Source organism: Nyctibius grandis, chromosome 9 (assembly GCF_013368605.1).
Source record: "Nyctibius grandis isolate bNycGra1 chromosome 9, bNycGra1.pri, whole genome shotgun sequence".
Taxonomy (NCBI): Eukaryota; Metazoa; Chordata; class Aves; order Nyctibiiformes; family Nyctibiidae; genus Nyctibius; species Nyctibius grandis.
In genome coordinates, this window is record NC_090666.1 from 38,147,700 (window position 1) to 38,169,147 (window position 21,448).

A 21,448-nucleotide genomic window follows, 5' to 3' on the forward strand; every position below is an offset into this window, starting at 1 on the left:
CCTGTGTCAAGAAGCCTCTCATACCTGGAGATCTCCAGTTGCTGCTTTGGAGACTGCTAGGTTAATGGCACTGGCCTACAAGACTGGAACCAAATATTCTTTTAGAAGGAGAGCAGCTATCATGGTGGACTTGGCAGTGCTAGGTTAATGGTTGGACTTGATGATCTTAAAGACCCTTTCCAACCAAGACAACTCTATGCTTCTATGATCAAGGACAGCACAGTCCCTTGCCTTTCTTCGGACTGTTCAAGAACCGCTGTTTACAGTAAGGCTGCTTTTTTTTGGAACCTGGTAAGCACATGATGCGAGTTACCATGCAGAGTGAGGGATAGTTCCCAAAAATCTCATAGTAGAAGCAGATGAGACAATGGGATGTCCTAAAAAGATTCCAGAACAAGGCTGGGTTGCTTACTACCACTGACCCTTTCTCATTCTTCTCAGCTATACAGAAGTGAAATTCCAGTAATGCTGGGGCACATATTAAAGACCAAATGAACAAAGAGATAATCAGAAGAAATGAAAAGCAGCCATCTGGTGTAAGAGATTAAAAAAAAAAGAGAATAAAAAACACTAGCTGATGCTACGGCCGTGTAATTCTCAGTTGTATTCATTAAGTTTCAGCCCAGCTACATCATATTTCTGATGTCTTATGCATCTTCTCATACTGTCTAGGAAAATTACTTACTGTAAATGAGCTTTTACCTAACAGCTTGTTTGGATTATGTTAATTTTGAAGAATGACTTTGCATACAGAATAAGGATGAAAATACAGGAACAAAATCACATTAGTATTTTATACAGTTATTTTAGCCCACTTTGATGCTAAATATAAAGTACTACAACTTATTAGAAAAATCAGGGTTTGAAGCCTAATCGCCTTTCATAGTACGGTAGTGTCTGCACAACAACAGACCATGTCAGCCTGACGACTTTTGATCAGAACTGCTGCCTATCATAAAACCTATTTTAAAGGTAAAGAATTTAAAACAAACAAACAAAAAAATCAAATTATCACCTTGCACTGCTTAGCATTTTAATACAGGAAGACTAAATTACAAATCTAATTTATATCATAGGGACATGTGAAGCAATATTTTCCCTATTTACTTTACAGATGTTTTTGGTATGGCATTGCTGTGGAATAAAGTAAACCAATGATTTATTATTATTAAAATATCTTCACTAAAAATAATACATTATCTAATGATATATGATAGAACAGTAAAAATAAATAAGAAACAATAACACTAGAAAACTTTTAGACTTTTACTCGCTGAAACTGAAAATTTTCCTCAACAGATGAGCAGCCCAACAGGTGCAAGGGTTCACCAAGCCACCATTTGCATTACATAAGTCGGATAATTCAAAAATCCCAACCAGATGATTCCAGAAAGAGAAGGTCTCCTAAGGACATAAACTTCATCCATACAGCGCTATAGCTTTAAGGTAAAACCATAAATTAATGCTACTACCTTTAAGAACAGTAAAAACATTTTTATGATAAGCGCTACTAAAAAAGAAGCTGAAAACCTGTTGGGAGCATATTGTTTATATCAGTGAAGAGCAGAAACGACCAGTGCAGATGTTCCTTAGATATTCCCTGGGCCTGAATACCTGCTATCATCAGCAAGCACTCATACAGGAGCTCTCCTGTAAAAATGGTATCATGGTGTGTACCTACACATCCCAAAGTATGGATCTGAGCAGGAAATGTTTAAAGATAATATCTCTTTGTCCTTGGAAAACATCTTTTCCATAATTAACACAGCATGAGGCAAAAAATACCCAGGTTAGTTAGATTAACAGAATAAAACAGAGGAGTGATAGAAAACTTTTCTAAAGGTAACCTGGAAAATGTTTGTAAGCCAAACCTTACATTTTATGGATTTCAAACTAGTGTCTGGAACATTAGTGAAATACTAAATTGCCTACCTAATTCATATAGTGTGCATTAACAGAATATATTTAAGCTATGATCTATTTTATCTGAGGCTGGTAGAAACTGTAAGTTTGGTCATCTCTTATAAGGCATGGTTTTCAAATATGAAACCACATTTTTAGTAAATTAGAGATAATTGGGTTCTCATATTTTGCAAAAAAGTGTATTTAGAGAAAACAGCCTGGAAATTGTTCCCATTCACAGTGATGTACTGAATTTCACTGGGCCCTGGGGCAAACATTGGGAGTATATATGTGGATATATCACAAGAGTGGTTAAGGGTCCTTGTTAAGCTCTCAGAACAGTGGGGCTGGAGCAAGCTCATAACAGACTGACTGGATACATTACAAAACCTATGTTTTTCTTCTTACTATATGGTACAATTATTTTAATGTTTAGCTTTGTGTCCTCTTCCATGAAAAACAACACTTGAGTTTAAGTGGCAAGTCACTCTGTGATGAATATTCATCCCAGATAACTCATACATCTATCTCAAAGGATTACGCCAGTAAACAGCTGCACCAGTTATCACCAATTCACTTATAACACCTTAACTCAATTGGAATGCAATCCTCTTCTGCATCTGTCAATAAACTCTGAAGAGTTGATATTTACTATTTCCTTTAATGCTTCAATTTGCACCAAACTTAAACCCCTTTTCACAGAAAAATACAAGAGATACTTAAAGCTATTCCCGGAAGAAAGCTCTTGATATGCTATAATTCCATGGATCAATTTCAGTTGAAATAGATTTTTGCATTAATGTAATTACCTGAAAATGCAGGTGACTTTGTTCAAGTTTACTGTCCTGATTTACATATCAAAGTCTAGACAGACAACTTATAATACAACTTCTCCATTAAAAAAACTTGGGTTAAAGTTAAGGTTCTCAAGCTTTTCAAAACCAATTTTAAGTGACAATATTAAAGCAACACCATAAAAACAATTAACCTACTGATCAGTTATATATAAGGCAATAATATTTAAGTATTAATGAGAATGCTGGGAAAATATTCTGAGCAGACTAGCACAATGAGAAGTAAATGCTTCACAAATATAAATGAAACGTTTCCAAGATATATTCACAGTCTGTGCATTTTCCACCGACAGATTTGTAAAAAAAGCTTTGGTTTGGATAAAGCATCTTCAAGAACACCTACCTGCACTGAAGTTTTAGGGGAAAATAGTGTATAAAGAAAAACACAATTTTTTCAATAGTCTTGAATTAAGAGGAAGTGACTAGAAAGCACTCTTGCATAATGGTGAAACAGAGATACAAAAAGCAAAAAGTACTTCAGTACTTCAGAAAAATAATAGCAATTTTAAAAACATTTTATCTTTATTAGTTTAAACAGGGACACAATATCAAATCAGCTATGAGAATTTCAACCCCTGGACTATGAACAAGTCTCAAGGAAGCTCATGTTCAGGTTTACGGACTTGTAAAAAAGAGTAGCTCCATTAGAGAGGTTGTGGGTCAGTGGACTACACTTGTCCTTGCAGAAGGCATCTACATATTAGCCCAAAAGAAATAAAATAAATAACAACAAAAAACTCCTACACTTCAATTTCACAAGATTTTACAAGTTTGTTAATTTCTAATAACGAACTTGATACGGAGATGTGTCTATCAGGTTTTCCTAGACACAGGTATCTGCCACATTTTAATGAGAAAAATGGCACAGCAGACTTACTCCATCCATGTATCTTCAATACATACTTAGGTTCTCAAAGTATCCTTCCCCAAAGCTCAGATGACATACTTGACCTACTAGAAATGCTAGGAATAATTTTCTACTTCAGATTTACTTTACATATTCTTTCAATCAACAAAATCTAGACCCTCTCCTGCTGGGCGGATGGAAGTGGTGGTTTTTAACCACTCTTCCCATACATACGCCATGACAGACACCAGGTATCTTCACCGTCCATTGGTGTCTACATCCCCAGGGTTTTTGCCCTGCTGGCATCAAAGGTCAGGAATGCAATTTGTTTGTAAAGGAAATATCCTTGGATGAAGTCATTTAGAAGTGGTTTCAGATGTGTAAAATTTGAATGACAGATGAAACACTAGTCTACTGTTGCTACTGCTGTTTATTCTACTGGGTATATAAAAGCATTCATGTGATGCAAGCTCATCCCTGTAACCTCTCCTAAGTTTAAGGAAACAGCTACACAGGTGTTATTTCTAACCTGATTTATTACTGGCCAAGACAAAACTAAAAACCCTCCTCTGCCATCACATTTAATAACAAGTTAAAAGAAAAATCTAAATTTACAGCATTATAGTAACACCGATTTAAAGATCACATTATCATCTTCTGTTCAGCACTAACATTTCTTTGAGAATTTTGTAGAAATAATTAGGCAATCTGCATTTACTTTATTTTCAAGTAAAGACCACTTGAAATTACCCAACATCATAAAAATTCACATTTCTATTGTAAAGTGCAAAATTACATTTATGCTTATTCAAAGGAAGATACTATACAGTTCAACATATAAAGGAATAAATACTTATTGTTCTGATTTTTAAATGCTTGTCATAGCTTTGTCAATATTATTCTTTATATGGTCACTATAGAAACCAAGCTTGTCTTTGGCTTATCTACACTTTCTGTTTTCGGAGGATTTGAAATTCATGCCTTTCTTTAAACCATGTGTTGCTTATATACGTCTATCACATCTTCTCTTTTCTCTCAAAATAAAAAATCTTGATACTATACAATCTTTCCAAGTCTCTAACATACTGGTTATTTCTCTGTAGAAAAACATTCTCCGTAGAAAACATTTTTAAATACTATAGTTGTGTTCTCTTAGAGACTCAACCAAGTCTGTCAGTCTTGAATGGAAAGGTATTAGCAGACATATATACTGTTTGAATAAAATCAGACAGACATTTTAATTTACTAAATCAGCACATGTTATTACAATCAGAACAGAAAAGTAAATAAAAATAAATTCGTATCATGTAATCTTTGATTTTGATCACTTACTATCAAGCCACTGTTACTTTGCCTTCTCTCTCTGTCATGAAGTTTTCTGTAGAAAATCCCTCCTGGATTAAACTGAGTACTCCAAACAATCATGTCCCCTTGAAAATATGCATCCATCCCAGTTATCCTTGAATTATGTTCAATATGTGATATTTGCTGATGAGCATCACTGTAGTTGAATGGATATGCAAAACCCAGGATGTCAGTGTCATTAGCAACATAGAGAACTTGATCTTCAGAGCCTAGGGATTATTATAATGAAACAAAAATAAGGTAAATGTCAACTAATGCAAACTCAGTGGTTTTCACTCAAGTAGCTTTTTGGTGTTTATCTGATAGAATTTCTCATGTTAAAATTGTTTTCTGATTGTTGAAGACTGCAAAAACACTCACACCCTGGGCAATAAATGCAACTCTTCATACTCTGAGAGCAATATATATTATTTCAATGCTCTCCAAGCACACACTGTGACACCTAAGACTGCATTTTAAGGAGTAATATAAGAATTCAAACACTTCAAGCAGTATAAAAAAATAAGGGATATTATGCATTAAGCCCATATGAATCGCTACATATTTTTATATGCACGTCGTGACTTGAGGGTCCTAAGTTTATGTATTAAAGGAACACAAACTTGCCAAATAGCCTTATTTTAAATGGCTTAATTGGAAATCAGAAGTGGAATGATCCTACCTTTAGTGAAGGCAGTGAAGCTTTGAAATTGACTGCAACATGAGCAAACTGGACCAAAGCTGCTACAGAACATGTGCAGTTGTGCCTTATATCTTCTCATTTCAGATAGTTAACATTTATAGATACCCGTGAATGGGTTGTATTTATGGATACCTAGTTATCATCTTGATTCAGATGATGCAAAATATGTTTTTCATAAGAAAATGCTCTTTGGTATCTGTTCATTAAGTTTTGAGAAAGTTTCAAATTTGCTGGATACATTAGAATGCACTTGCAACTTTAGATTTCCAATCTGTATCACATTTATTCATAGAGAATCAACTTTATTATAATGTCTGTCCTATACATTTCCTCCTTATGAGTATGAAATACCAAAAATCATTTGTCCCCTCACTCTTGCTAAACACCAGGAGAAAGAGGAGTTCCATTCAAGCAAGTATCAATGAGGGAAAGAGGGAACCCATTAACTGTGTTACAATGGAAATGAAGCTCGCAAAAAAATCAGATGTAGGCTAGAGATTCCTGGATTTTTAAATTATAAGCCCTCAGAATTGTGCCTGTGTTTCTATAACAGGCCACTATCCACAGTAACCTTGTTTGTTCCCATGTGATAATCTGACTGCTTCTTCAACAACAGGTAATGACGCTAGAACCTCACAGAGTCCACAATACGTATAGAGGAAATTAGTAATGACTCATTAATATGATCCTCCCAGGTTTGCTTCAAGAAAATGTGAACAAAGCATGTAAGAAACCTGACTATGACCATCTAGCTACCCAGCATGGGTGTACCTACATTACCGACTGGTGTGGTGGGAAGCAGGAAGAACTGGAATTAACGTGATACAATCTGTTACAGCTCTAGGACGTATGTCCACAATGTGTGCTTACTGGCCATGAGGTTCAGATCGGGTACTGCTTGTAGTTGTGCACCAGGTACGCACAGAGATGTGTACCTTCAACACTGGTTCTGCACTGAAGACTCCAAGTGTAGGTATAAGTCAAGTTCACACCAAAATCTCACTAAATCGCAGGTGAGATGCTAGGATCATACTTTCAGTTATTCAGATATAGATCCATAAAGATTACGTTAACTTTACTCACGCAGATCGATTATTGCTTTTTTTAATTCTAAAATGATTTAAAAGTTACATAATACCCAGACTTAACTATTACCTCAATTTTGTGCGATACCTCTGCCTTACGAAAGACGGAAATAACATATATGTATGCTTATTTCTTTACCTTCACTGGACTTAGGCAAGTGATTTATATCAGTATATTCGTAGGTAACTCTACTTAGAAAAACTCCACTTTATATAAGATTTCTCAACAAGACAAAGCAAAACATGTTAACTCCAAATACTACTTAATTTATGCCTAAAGTTCCGAAACATGCTTCTATGAAATAGTTGATTCTTCTCTCAAGCTTCTAAAGCTTCATCAGAATGCTTACATGCTTGCTAATATATAATCTCTGTTTTTCTTATTTGTGTGTATATTTTTGTAAATAGGGAAAGCTGGAGTTGGAAATCAACTTTCATATTAAGTATGTTCATTTACATGGAAGTAATAAGTATTTACTACTTACTGAAATTAAAGGTAAATATGAGTGGTTTTGAGAATTATTTCAGTGCACTATTCAAGAAATTTTGATCTAAAAATAAATTGTATATGCAACACATTAGTGTTACTAACCATGTGCATAACAAATTATTTAGTACTGTCAATCTATTCTGATTTTTATAGCCTTACCTTTTGCTATGCAACTGTTATTCCTCTCCTTATAATTTTTCTCGCATGCACATTTGTATGACCCCTTAATATTATTGCAGTGTTGGGAGCAGGCACCAAATACCATACACTCATTGATATCTATGGGGAAAAGAATTGTAACTTATATACCTATAGTTTAACACACAATTATTTAACATGTTCAGAACATCATGGAGCAAAGCAAGTGCACAAAAGGAACTCGTAAGCATTGGTATATCTGTGATCTTGCAAGAGCAAAAGGAAGCCTTCTGCAATTATCACTAATGTTATTTCTGCTGCAATCAACATATCTCAGAAAGATATTTTATGTTATTTATCCATCCTTCTGGTATCAACCTATTAGCATTAGAGCTTGAAATCAACTTTGAGAATGAAAATGTCTGTTACAGTTATCTCCAACATACCTATCTCTGTTACAGTCCAAACTACATGATCCACCTCATACTGCAAAACCTCCTGTGTAACCTTTTTCTTCAGAGCCAAACAATTAAGTTTTTTGTATCTATTCGCAAGTTATCTATTCGCCTTTGATTGCTTCAGTGGGGCTATCTCCACTTTTTCTGTAAGTTACTGCTCACCAGTCAGAAAATGGATTCACAACCCATTCTTTGGGAGGGTAAATTTATCTTTCTTATCAACTCTTTCATTATAACAACCATGTCTTCTTTTCTGACCAGTCTAGCATCATATATATTGACTACATTTTCTAAGGTATTTTACTTTCTATCTGTTTATTTTCATTTCCATTTTCACTTTTATGCATTTTCATTATTTTAAGCATCTCAAAATATTCTCACATACCAACTGAAATACCAAGCCCCATTTCTCATTTAAATAATCTACTAGACCTTAAATCACCCATTTACCCCTTAAATTGTAAAATCTTTTAACAGCCTGACCTGAACCTTTTGACATTCACAATCGATGTCAATCTTTGATAACCTCTCCAGGTAAAATACATGAATCTACATCCTGTAAATCCTTTCCATTTATTTATTTATTTATTTTATTTCTTAAACCCATAGCTCTGAAATAATTTTTATTCAGTGGAAAAAAGCATGTGATATGTATCTTCTTCTCCAGCACAGAAAATTGACTATGCAGTTGACTTTTAATACTTTACAGCAAGGCATGATGGAAAAGATCTGTACCTTCACATTGTCTATTCCTCTTGTTTCTCTGAAATCCAGGTTTACACTGACACAGTAGGGATGTTTTTGTTTGATTACAGTATGCATCATCTCCACAAGGATTCACATTATCTTCACATGTATATTCAGCGACACCTAAACATAAATAAAATGCCTAAAAAAAACCCTGATAGATTTGTTTAAACTTAAAAATGAGATCTATAGTAAGAACAACAAATAACATCACAAATTATCTTTCTCTTAAACAGCATCAAGGTAGATTTTAAACAAATATATGACATTACTGTATTTACCTACATATGCATATACATTGACACTATTTGAGATACTTCATTTCGTATCAATAATTTAATAGTAAAATTTATTTTGCTGCAGATAAGAAATAAAGTGCAATCAACATGTAGCTAAACTAATTAAAAACTCAAGAACTACACTACTACAACCTGAATTGCTATAAAATTTGTTTTCCTTTTGTGGTATGTCAAATATAATTAACTCTTTTTTAAATAAAAAAAATAACTAAATTTAATTAACTTCTGTGTTGTGCAATAGGTTTTGCATGGATGAAAGTCTCAGTTAATTATTTCTTTTCTGCTACAATCATGAAAACATATCTTGTCAGCCAAACTCACTTATTTTGCAGTCTTGCTCATCTGAACCATCTCCACAGTCATCAAACCAATCGCACTGTAGCTCCATTGGAATGCATTTCTTATCATTACAAGAAAACTCATCTTTTTTACACGGTCTTGCTTTATACGTGATTTTATCTATATAATTACAAATTAATAAGAGAAAAATAAATCAGTACTCAAGATTCTTAGATTATTTTAGACACATGCAAATGGGAATGACCATGAAGCATTAAGCAACTGGAAATTATTCAAGCTGAATGTCTTTCAATTTCAAATTCTGATCTACTAACCTCCAGCTAAGCTTTACTGAAGGACAAGCAGATCTCTGTAACAAAGTTTGCCTTCAAGTTGTTTTCTTTGATCTGAATGCCTTGAAAGGTAATACCACCTACCACAGTGATCTTCATCCGAGTTATCACCACAGTCATCAACCTCATTGCAAATCTGCTCAGGTCGCAGACAAACCCTGTTGTTTCTACATCTGTACGGCCTTGTTGGAGGGCACGGAAACTTTACTGTATATTAAAAAAAGAATCAGCTATTACCCAGCTAGTATTCTTGAATCATCTTTAATGTCTCCTTATCAAAGCAATAAGCAGGCATGGGAACAGAGTTGTACTTGACATATGTACTTGATTTTAACTTCTGGGACCTAATAGAAAACACTTGAACAATGTTTACAGTGTTTTTCATTTAGAGAATGAAATTATGTTATGTGATAAGGGTAATTACACTTCTTTTTGAGAATCAGTAAACATGACAGAAATAAAACAAAGGAAGTAGGAAATTTAAGAATAATCAATATTTCAATGTGGAAGTAACTTTTTCCCATCCGTGTGTTTCCTACAAAAAGATTAATTTCTCACAAGTATACTATCTGAAATTACATGAATAGCATTAACACCAGAAAACTACATCCCACATTTCATGCCAATCTTTTAAAAGTCAAATGAAGTAAACTTAGCCTATGTCCTTATACATTTATGTATGTCACATGTCATTTCTTGCTTTACTACATGAAAAGCACTGAAAAATTTAATGTCATACCACACATTTCAGCAACTTCATCAGAATTATCTCCACAGTCATCCTCGCCATCACAAACCCAAAAATGTAGTTTGCAGAGGGAATTGTTGCACAAAAATTCATCAGCTCTACATATATTTCCCCCTGGGAGGATGAAAAGAAGACAGAAAAAAACCCCAGGAAAACAGAAAGACAAAAGAAAGAATGTCAATTCTTGATAAAACCAGTACAGCCTCTTATCACACACTATCTCAGAGAATGACACACATAGCATAACTAAATGAACAAATCCCAAATGAAACAGTTGGAAAGGCAGAGAGCAATACTCATTTAAAAATCTCTTCCTTGACCATATACTTCTTTCACTTTCTTTTCATGACTGTTAGCTAGGAATCACCTATTTGGCCTGACTAGAAAGGGCAGTTACCAAAGGAGGACACTGGCAACCCACCAGTTAGGTATGCTTTCCTTGCATTTAGCCAGGAGATGCTTAAACTGTCTTTCTGGCTGTAACTTCCTTTGGTGATGCTGCCTTTCAGAAAAGACCTAGCTGGGTACATCAGTAATTTGTGTTGTCAGAGAACAGTACAAAGCAGAAGACAGAAATACAGTCAAGCTTGTGAAAGGCCACTTCGGTCCAGGTTTGTTTCACATGAACATCTGATCCTCCACCTACTCCTACTCCCACTCTCTGAGCCACACTGTGTTCAGAAGAGACAAAGTGATTGCAGTCCTTTAGCCACGAGGTAGCACCTTTTTCTTCTCCTGAGGAGTAATAGGCTTGGCCAGGCTTTTAATGTCCCCATCGACTATAAACTCTGTTATTAGGGAAGATGTAGCCATGTAGGCACAGAGTAGATAAGACTATGTGACCTCTAACAGTCTCCTCCTTTTTGTAACTTCTGAAATTCCTCATTAGGTTAATTACTGAACAAAGATGCAGCAAGAATAAATTCTTCCATGTAACTTCAGTATTGACTGAACTCCGAATCATCTAACAAAATGGAACAGAGGGTGAGAGAAAATGTTTTAAGCTGGAGTGCTCAAGCTTTAAAAAATGGTTCAAGTTCGATTCAGTTTTAATATGTGCATCAGTAAGAAGGCATTTTGTTCCAAAATTACAACTAAATTTTACCACTACCAATTAACGAAGTTATGAAAACTTCTTGAAATTAATTTTCTACATAACACATTTTTATGGTAGTTATGGTAGTACTGTATTAGTTTCCTGAGAGAAGCAGAGTGTAAAAGAAATAAAGCTGTGTACCTGCAGAGAAGGAAACAATGAAATTTTATATGATAACACCAAAACTCTCACTGTGGCTTACCTCAATGCATTACAGCCATCCTAATAGTTAGATCAGGCTCCAGTGGCTTTTTACTCATTCACTCAGTGCCCTATTCACACCCCATTAAAATCAACAGAAGGCTTTCTTTCGCTATAAAGAGTTCAGAATGGTTTAGTTTTTTTTCCAGAAAATTAATTTGCATGAAATACCCACCCTGTAAGAGAATGCTGGAAATTCTCACACTATGTTACCAAATATATTCTCTCCCATTGCAAATATAACTTATGATCATTCAGAGAAATATTCTTTATTATCATCCAAGGAAAAATATATAAAATTCAAGTATTCTTCATGATGAAAGACATGAATATAAATAATTGTGTGTGTAATCACAATGAAACCATCATTCTAGTTGTACAAGAAGATCGTAAGAGCTATGTTTATAAATATGCACAGTGGGCTACAAATAAATATTATGGAGATTGTTTTCGAATGCTGTAGAATAAAACCCCATTTGTGTTTGCTGTATTTCCAAAGAGGAAAAAATTAGTTATCATTGAGATAAACTGGCATTTGTTTCATGTGATTGCTCAGTCTGTCATAATTCCTTTATAGAATAGACTTCTATAACAGAAATCATAATTGTGAAATAAATATAAAGTATTATAGCAATAACCAACTAGGCAAAAGGCTTCTTATTGCATTATAAGCAATCTGCAGTTCACAGAAGTTCCATTATGCTATCCAAAGAATAATGTGGGCTTCAGATAAAAGAAGTGTGTTACTACTTACTTACACTTCATTGGTTTTTAAAGAGATACAGTCCAGATATTTTAAAAACAATTTTAAAATGGACTAGAATTTTTTTAAAACTTTGTTGATCTCAGTCTTCTCAAAACAACTGATCTTCAACACTTCCAAATATGTTGGTTTTCTCTTTGCATCTAAACGTCTCTGGAACATTCTTCCTGTTTTCTTCATTTTCTGGTCTCTCTTTCAAACTTAATTATCCCATACAAGTCCTTTTTTTTTTTCCCTAGCATTAAGTGTTGGTTAACAGACTTATGACAAAATAAGCAAAGGGTACTTTACTCTGCAATTGCTTGCTTCATCTCTGATCATTATTACTTCTTATTGTAATGCATTATGCTTTTGAAGTTACACACATATCATGTGATAGTAGATGACTAACACACAGAACTACCCACTTTAAAGAAATGAAAGAAGAAAAATCTGGAAAAAACAAGAAGCTGATAAAACGCTGAGTAAAATTTGCTTTTAAAAAAATTCTTTAATTTGAGTGAGAAGTTCTGTGTTTGTCACAATTATTGAATTACTAGAATTACTAAGAATTTTGTGCAGTTACACTGCTACTGCCTGGTAGATGAATCAAGGTTCAGTTAAGAAAATAAATCAGAAATAAAGACTTGCATGGTCTTACCCTTAGAAGGAATACTATAGGGAACTTGTTTAATAATGTTTAATTGAATACATCTATGTGTGTGTATGTATATATAGGTATGTATGTAAATATATATGAACGCTCAATTGAAAAGACATATTAGAACAAGATTTGTGAATTTGCAGCAACTATGAGAATTAGACCAACAGATGTATTTCGCAGAAACATATTTTGAAGCTTAATCATAAGCATGAAAGTCTGAGCGTATTGTTTAGCTTCATGTGAATAAACTTATGTGCATAGTTCTGCTCTCTAAGGAGAGTGAGAATTCGAAATGTGGTTTTATGGGTTCTGGTTAGTTGCAACATTTCATCTCCACGGAAATAAATAGAAAACTGGGGTCTTAAGATTACTTATTTAGCAATTTTTCATTATATTGCATGGCTTTGTAATTTATTGTTGCCTATAAAACTGTAAATTAACTGGACTTATTACCGATTTCTCTGATGAGACAGAATATGCTTCCAGTAATAACACGACCTTTTGGTCCTTGGGGATGGAAACGCAAAGAAGGAACAATGAGCTGTGTTATAAACAATGTAAGTTTTGCTTCATCCTGCAAACTGCTTGTAAAGCTGCTATACTGTAAGGTCACAGAGCTTTCATTTCATCACTCGGCATGGTCAGGGTACCACTAACTTACGACGTGTGTTAATACAAAACCCAATAAATTAAGCCTTCCAAAGAAAAGTGTCTCTTGCCTTGGTCACAGTTTTCTTCGTCACTGCCATCCACACAGTCATGGATCCCATCACAAAGCCATCTGACAGGGATACAGTAGGCCTTGTTTTTGCATCGAAACTGATCTTCTTTACATTCGGTTACACAATCCATCTGTGTGAATACAGATAGGCACTAAGTATTACTGAATTACAACAACAACACACTTAAAGACAAACCTAACTGAATTCACCAACACTGTTTTTCATTGCCCTAAGTATTTAATACAACACAGTTGCCCCTGACAACAGAATGTGCAATTAAACAGTTACTGAAGTCCAATTGAAATTGTAACCACAAGTTATATACGTTCTGATATTACTTTTTTATGTTGTTTAGTATTGGCAATGGAAAAAATGACTAGACTGACATTTCTGAAGTCAACTGCCCTAAGAGAACCAACCCTGAATATGAGGACAGTTAGTACAAACTGGCTTACATCCACATTGATCAGGACTAGAAATCTCCAGAGTGGATTGTCTTCACCTGCACCATGTAGCATCTGGCTCAGGGATCCTTCAGGCTCTAACTGGCACCTTTATGGCTCTGAGAAGTAACAACTATTTTTGGTCTTTTTTCTTGATGTTGTTCACGAAGGGGGTAATTTTTAAAAAACAGACCAACAGTGCAACATGTAGGAAGAACATGGCATGAAGGGCCACAGAGGGTGAGGTGCCTGCTAGGATTGTATTAGGTGAATCTACAGGACAGAGGGAACCAAACGTGACGCAAACTTGTCCACACTGACAGCACGGAGCAGTCCCTGAAGCAAACTCCCCCAGAACCAAGCTCAGCTTTTGACTCAGGGGAAACAAATCTGTCTACTCCAAAAGGTGGCCACAAAACAAACAAACATAATGCAATGTAACTACCAGCGAACCAAAATCATGGGGCTAAGTCACCTGACAGTGTTCAATGGATGCAAAAAAACCCCCATTTGCCCTTTTAATTATTCTCAGTTCCAAAACTGTTAACAAATTTAATGTCAGACAGTAGGAAAAAAAAAACAACAATGGACATTTGTCAGCTACCTCATCAGATCCATCAGCGCAGTCATACTCTCCATTACATTTCAAAGATGCTGAAATACAGCCTCCACTTGCACACACGTACTCACTTGAAGAGCAGGTTGGAGATGCTGGTTACAAACACATATTTTAGCATTAAGAAAAGGCAATTTATAAATAAGTTGCTTTATAATTTAATGTTTTCATCTGGTTAACACAGTGAGCAAACATGCATTTGTAGCTGACCAGGGCTTTTCCAAATTTTCAGAAACAACAACAAAATATTTGTCAAAACTTACTTGGTGCATCCTAAATAAAATGTATAATGCTAGTGAATGGATATTTGTGTTATCACTGAGAAATTTCTTTTTGTGTTTTCCTTGTGCTTGGTAACAATGGTTACTATACATATATTCATAGAAAGAGTTTTAAAAAAATTGCTTTCTTTAAAATGGGCTTAGGGTTTAGCTAAAGTTATGCAAGTGCTTATAATTAAATAAACTAAATTTATAAGAAACCATGGTTTTAGAAAGTATATGTTATTACAATTAAAATAAATGCATATTAATCAGTTTTATTTAAAATACAGATGGATATTTTTGTCACATTGGAAATCAGGGGAGTTTTGTCATAGGCTTCTATCAGTTGCACCCATCTAGACAAAGCTTACAAAAAATTTAGCAAAACTCCTGCAAAAACAAACAACTACATTTTCCATGACACTACTAAGGAAATAAAATAATAACAACAAAAATAATTTGCCAGAGAAAACCTTTGCATAAGGACTAGTAAAAATTGAATGAACACCACAAAGCAAGAAATCCCCAGAGACACTTTAGTAACATGCCAAGAATTACTGCTCTTTTCAGAGCAGAATTCTGTAAGATGAATATACATTATCAAATTATATTTCAATATAATTAAATACCAATCCCCCAAACAAGCTTCATAGTGCATGGCTGTACATCAGTGGGTTTTTCAAAACATGAGCAGGAAGACACAATGATACACATTCAAACGATAAAGTATTTTGGATTTCTTTGCACCCCTCCATACTCCTAGTACACAAGGAATCTTGATTTGTTATTTATTTTCTCCTTGTTTCATTCTGTTTTTTCCTTGCTCCATTCAGTTTTATTTCTCAGCATTATTTAAAACAATACCTGGTTCACAACTTTTCTCATCCTCCCCAAGTTTGCAGTCTTCATGACCATCACACTTCCATTTCACTGATATGCACTGACCATTGGAACACTGGAACTGATCTCTTGAACAGCCTGTTTCACAATACCTCTGGTACAATAAAAACAATGTATATACGAGATCAAGAGTTTAATATAAATATGGGTAAATATACAGCTAATCAAAGAAGTTACAGCCTATACTCCTCCATGCTATGAAATACAGTAATGCCTTGTGAAATAAAATATATTCACAGGTACGATTCATGAAGGGTGGCTCACACCCTCTAAGAAGGTGGGAAGCATTGGCAGGAAAGGAGAAGGGACAAAAGGGACAGGAAAGAACAGAAAAACAGCAAAGCATTATCCAGTGAGCTTCTGCTACACAACAAACAGTCTACATTGTTGTTGCAAAAAAACCCCACAAATCAAACCACTGCTGTGTGTAGAAACAGCAGTTCCCCAACCAGGACATAAAATATATCCAGGATGAGGAGAGGTCCAGATCATTGCTGGCCCAAAAAGATGTAGACTGCTGTTAAACATGTCTTGATTTTATTTGCATGTTCTCTTTTTAGGCTTAGTTTTAATTTAATAAATACACTTGCATACATGGATTAATGTGTAGAATTCTCATTGCTGCTTTTTAAGATATTCACATGAGGGAATCTATTCTCCAACAATAAAAAACTACTAATTTTCTAAAGAAATATTTTTCCTGGAAAAAGCCTACCTCATCTGAGCCATCTGCACAGTCATAGTCTCCATCACACCAGAATCTTGCTGAAACACAGTCTCCATTTGCACAAAGAAAGTCTTTCAAAGTGCATGTCTGAGGCTCTGAATAAAGAAAAGTAACAACCCTAGGTTTATTAGCATCTCCATAAAATATTTTATACATAAAACCCCATAATCAATCAATGAATGATTATAACAAAGTCAAAACCACTAACTCACAAACTATAGGGATTTTTTTTCTGTAGGATTTTGTTTCATAACATTTTATAACTAAATTTCATTTACACATAGTACAACAGTAAGGAAAATACTTTCATTTCAGTTCTACCAAATTTCATTGGAAAATTATGTGATGCTGACTACATAAATATTATTTATTTTAATGCATATATGTTAGTACAAGTGTTGTGAGGTATGTACCACAGACTAGAAATTCATTTTGCACCTGTTAATACCCAACTTGATTAGAACTAAGCAGATATTTGATTTTCAAACATGCAATAGTACACCATTTACCACATACCTTTTAACACACCTGTGTGTCAACAGTCAGCTTCCCCTGTGCTAAGCATTCAGGGGAACAGTACTGAGATGGTAAATGGAATGCCTAAGAGGTAAGGTTGAGAGTTTCAAGTCAAGTAATTCAGTTTTCCAGAAATTAAGTATGAGAGGAAGAATAACAATAACTCAGTGACTTAAATACTTATAAATTTGTTAGACAGATTTAACAGAATGAGAATACAGTGAGCTGCAAAAGTCAACGGACAGTATACCTTCATAAAAAGGCACTACTATCAATAGGATAGAAAACACAGAAACGAAAAAAAAATAAAGATAAGAATGGAATTTTCAAGTAATTTTAGGGAAAGTAGAAGGGAGATGTTAGACAGAAAGAATCTAAGGAGCTTACAGATGGATAGGAGACCATAAAGATTGGAAGCTAAGTGGGGTATTTTGTGATAAATGGGTATGTTGTTCTACTCCCTGGGAAGAAATAAAACACAGGGAGGTCTGAAGTCATTACAAAAGGTGGATGCAATAAAGGGGAAGAGCAGACACAAAATTAACTCGAGGTACAGGCAAAGCAAACAGAAGAAGCGGGCCGCAGGGAGTGATGGAGTAATCCCAAGAAGGTGAGTTTAGCTGTTCCAGCTTATTTACTTCACTGCCTGCACAGCTCTGTTTTTCGATACTGCTGCCACAAAAACACTGGAAGGAGGACCAATGTGGATGATTCCCCCAGCAGACTGCTACTATGTGCCTTACTCCTGGAAATAAGGACCATTAAAAAAGACATTGGAAAAAAAGAAGCTAATGCCTGGACTTCGAGCCATTAGTTGAAATAATGGTAGAGAAGCAGTGGTGATTGAGCAGAATTTAAGTGAGTCTCTACATGCAATTTAGACTTTGCCAGACTGAAAAAGCAAACAAGGACTATTTGTGAGTTTATTGCCATCACAGTGAACATTTAATTATGTAAATAACGTAAAATCAAGAATAAGAATTAATTGGTAAGATCTTCTCAACAAAGAGATGGGAAAAAGTTCAGGCAAATGGCAAGTGACAGTGACTAAATCAATGGAGAACAGGTAAAAAAGAAAGGAGAGACAGAGTGGACAGTAGCAATGGACACTAATGGACTGGGTAATGGTGAAGGGGCCTTTAGCTGGTTGTGGAAGGTGGAAGCACAAATGATTTTGAAAAATGTACCATAGTGATCAAGGAAGGCAAACACGAAATTAGAGGCTTCCAATTAAGAAGAATCTTGTAAATATCAGCATGAGAATATAAAAGACGTGAGTTACGCAGATCTAAGGTAAAGCTGAACTTTTTTTTCTGGATTTATAAAAATAAACAATTTTTTCAAGAAACGAATAGTTTTAATGAATCTTTCAGCTTTTTTTTTTTTTCTTCACTTCATAAAAAAAGCCAGAATGACCCTGTTTGAAAGTTTTTAAGAGAAATTTCATTTTTCAGGTAGGCACAACTTTTCACTTCGAAGTTGCAAGAAAGTCGTAATAAAAGCAGATCTACAGCAATTGCATCTGTTCTCCAGCAATGCTACATTTAAGCAAATCGAAGGTTAGCATTTATATGGATCCTTAGATTATAGACATATTATTTCTCATTTTTTTCAAAGTAAAAGCTCATTGCATAAACGTTAGTAAATCACTGACATCTGATTCTTTTTGTTGTCAACAGGCCAGGAAGAGGAAGTTCAAGATATGATAAATTATATAAAGCAAATATTTTGTGGAAAAAGCAATTCACATGCAAATAAACATTTCATATATTTCTATATTGATTTGCAAAATATAAGAAAATATATTTTCTATACTGCTAATGAATTATTTATAAACACAGATTTGATCCTGGAAAAATATACACAATGAGCTAACTTCTCAGTTCTCTGTTTGCAAGAAATATTTCTTCTGCTGCTGGAATACATCTCTGTGATTTACATATGAACACAGCAGAGTACTTTCCCATCAGTGCTCAGACTGTTAGTGAAAGGAATAAGTGCTAACGGACTTCTGCATAATCAGTGAAGGACAGCATCTTTCAGCTTCTGCTTTATAAAAACACCGAAACTCCTTCCCAAGAAAAGCATTTTTGAATTATTAGAAAGAATTTTATTTGAAACACAGCACATTAGATGATCTACTTCTTTCACATTTCAAAGTCTGAAAATAATCTGTAGAGCCAACAGACATTTGTCATCAACTTAAATGGTAACAAGAAAAGGATCTCATGAGAAACATTCAAAATGATTTAATATTTGGGGTTCAATTTTGCATTTAATAGGCATAGATATTGCACTAAGTCATGAATTGAAAGGATTCTTTTGGAGACTGAGGTACTGATATACAACTCTGAGGGAAAAAACACACTTTTTGCCTTAAAATAGGATATGAAGTCCACACTTATAGTGTACTTTTTACCTGTATTTGTATAGGATAAGTATGTTTGCTCCTTGTGAGAATCCTATGTCTTGTAACAGCTGTCACAAAGCAAACTTTTAAAGAAACTAATTTGTATGATAGGAAAGATGGAACTTGTACATAGAAAAACAAGTAACAGCGGTACGAACACAGGGCAGAAGAACCTCAACCAAAATGAGTTAGAAGTGTACACTGACCTCTTGATTCTTCCTGGCATTTGGCAGTAGATCACAAAGATTTAGAGGAATTAGAGGACACACTTAGGCCACACTTTCTTGTGATGAAGTAGTATTCATCAGATCTACTACTAGATAGTTTTGTTGGAGTTGAAACCTTCCAACAAACGAAGTCAGAGCATCCAGTACAATGTATCCACATAACATCAGCAAAACAGTATTATGATGTTGTGGGTTAACCCCAGAGGGCAGCTAAGCCACACACAGCCACTCAGAGGGGTAAAAGTGCAAAAACTTGTCGACTGAGATAAAGACATTTTAATAGGTAAAACAAAAGCTGCAAAATAATAATTCATTCACTACTTCCAACCAACAGGCTGGTGTTTAGCTGCTTCCAGGAAAGCAGGGCTTCATCACGTCTAACAGTTCTGGGGAGTCAAATGCCATAAGTCTGAACATCTCCCCTTCCCCTCCTCCTTTCCCCCAGCTTTTTATTGCTGAGCAAGACGCCATATGGTACGTGATATCCCTTGGGTCAGTTGGGGTCAGCTGTCCTGCCTGTGTCCCCTCCCAACTTCTTGTGCACCCACAGCTGACTCGCTGGTGGGGTGGGGTGAGAAGCAGAGAAGGCCTTGGCTCTGTGTAAGCACTGCTCAGCAACAACTAAAACATCAGTGTGTCACCAAACTGTTTTGATCACAAATCCAAAACACAGCAGCATAGGAGCTACTATGGAGAAAATTAAATCTATCCCAGCCAAAACCAGTACACGTGACAAAATGGAAGAGAAGGAAAAAAACAAACACACCCTTCCTTATAGTTCTCAATTACAATACTGCAAAAACCAGTAATATGGACCATCCTGCAGAATGAATGGCTGTAAAGACAAGATCATTAAAGTGGTCATAGGTGGGTTTTTTTCATATATTTAATGTGGCACTAAATGCAGATTTTCTATACTTTTAGCATTGTATTTCACCAAAATGAAGATGACACTCATTCTTCGTCAATCTAGGCATAAGACTGGTAGGTGTACATAAAAGAAGAAACCTTTGGTACACATCATTTTATGATACTAAAGTGGCATATTTGCCTTTGGCTAGCATTGACACCTAGCTGCTTTTAGAAAACTGACAGTAGCCATTGTCTGACTTGCACCAAGTCAGCTGAGCCTTAAGCAATGTAAAGAACGTGAATTTACAGCACTGTGCACTCAAAATTTACTCAAGATGACACTATGGGACATTCCAGCTTAGTTTGTTTCAATATTCTTGTTTAAAACGTTTTCACTTAAACATTAAATAATTGCTAGACCTCATTGCATTTGGGATACAAATTTCCCCCAGAATAAAATTAACTAATTTGTTTTCTTGACAACTTGTAGAAGCAACAAAACAGCTTTGAGAAGATTCTCTAGCAACAGTAATATTTTTACACTGATTGAATTCATGTCTTTCTACAGCATTATTGCATTTGCTTTGCTTCAATGTTTACAGTGTATTATATTTTCTCTAATTACATTCAATAAAACTTTACTGTTGCCTGCTTTTCAGCAGGAATAAGATAGTCATTACTAAGGAATTGTCCTTTTTGAAGTTTCCTGAAAGAGAAATACTATTTTTGCTCTAATTTGTCTTTAAAAATCCAAATAAACTCTGAAAGCAATTTTCCCTTCCAAAAAAATATTCACTCAGAAGAGTTAAAAATGTGTTCTGC

General features: G+C 34.9%; 1 protein-coding gene across 1 annotated transcript in view; it reads right to left on the reverse strand.

Moving 5' to 3' along the window:
• LRP1B (LDL receptor related protein 1B) overlaps positions 1–21,448 on the reverse strand; it is a 570,912-nt gene that overhangs the window by 51,912 nt on the left and 497,552 nt on the right. Inside the window, exons 68-77 of the mRNA XM_068407216.1 lie at positions 16,610–16,716; positions 15,859–15,988; positions 14,720–14,826; positions 13,670–13,802; positions 10,239–10,361; positions 9,584–9,706; positions 9,189–9,326; positions 8,557–8,691; positions 7,385–7,504; positions 4,936–5,177 (exon numbers count right to left, since the gene is read on the reverse strand). Of these exons, the coding sequence (XP_068263317.1) occupies positions 4,936–5,177; positions 7,385–7,504; positions 8,557–8,691; positions 9,189–9,326; positions 9,584–9,706; positions 10,239–10,361; positions 13,670–13,802; positions 14,720–14,826; positions 15,859–15,988; positions 16,610–16,716 (1,358 nt within the window). The remainder of the gene's footprint in view (positions 1–4,935; positions 5,178–7,384; positions 7,505–8,556; positions 8,692–9,188; positions 9,327–9,583; positions 9,707–10,238; positions 10,362–13,669; positions 13,803–14,719; positions 14,827–15,858; positions 15,989–16,609; positions 16,717–21,448) is intronic.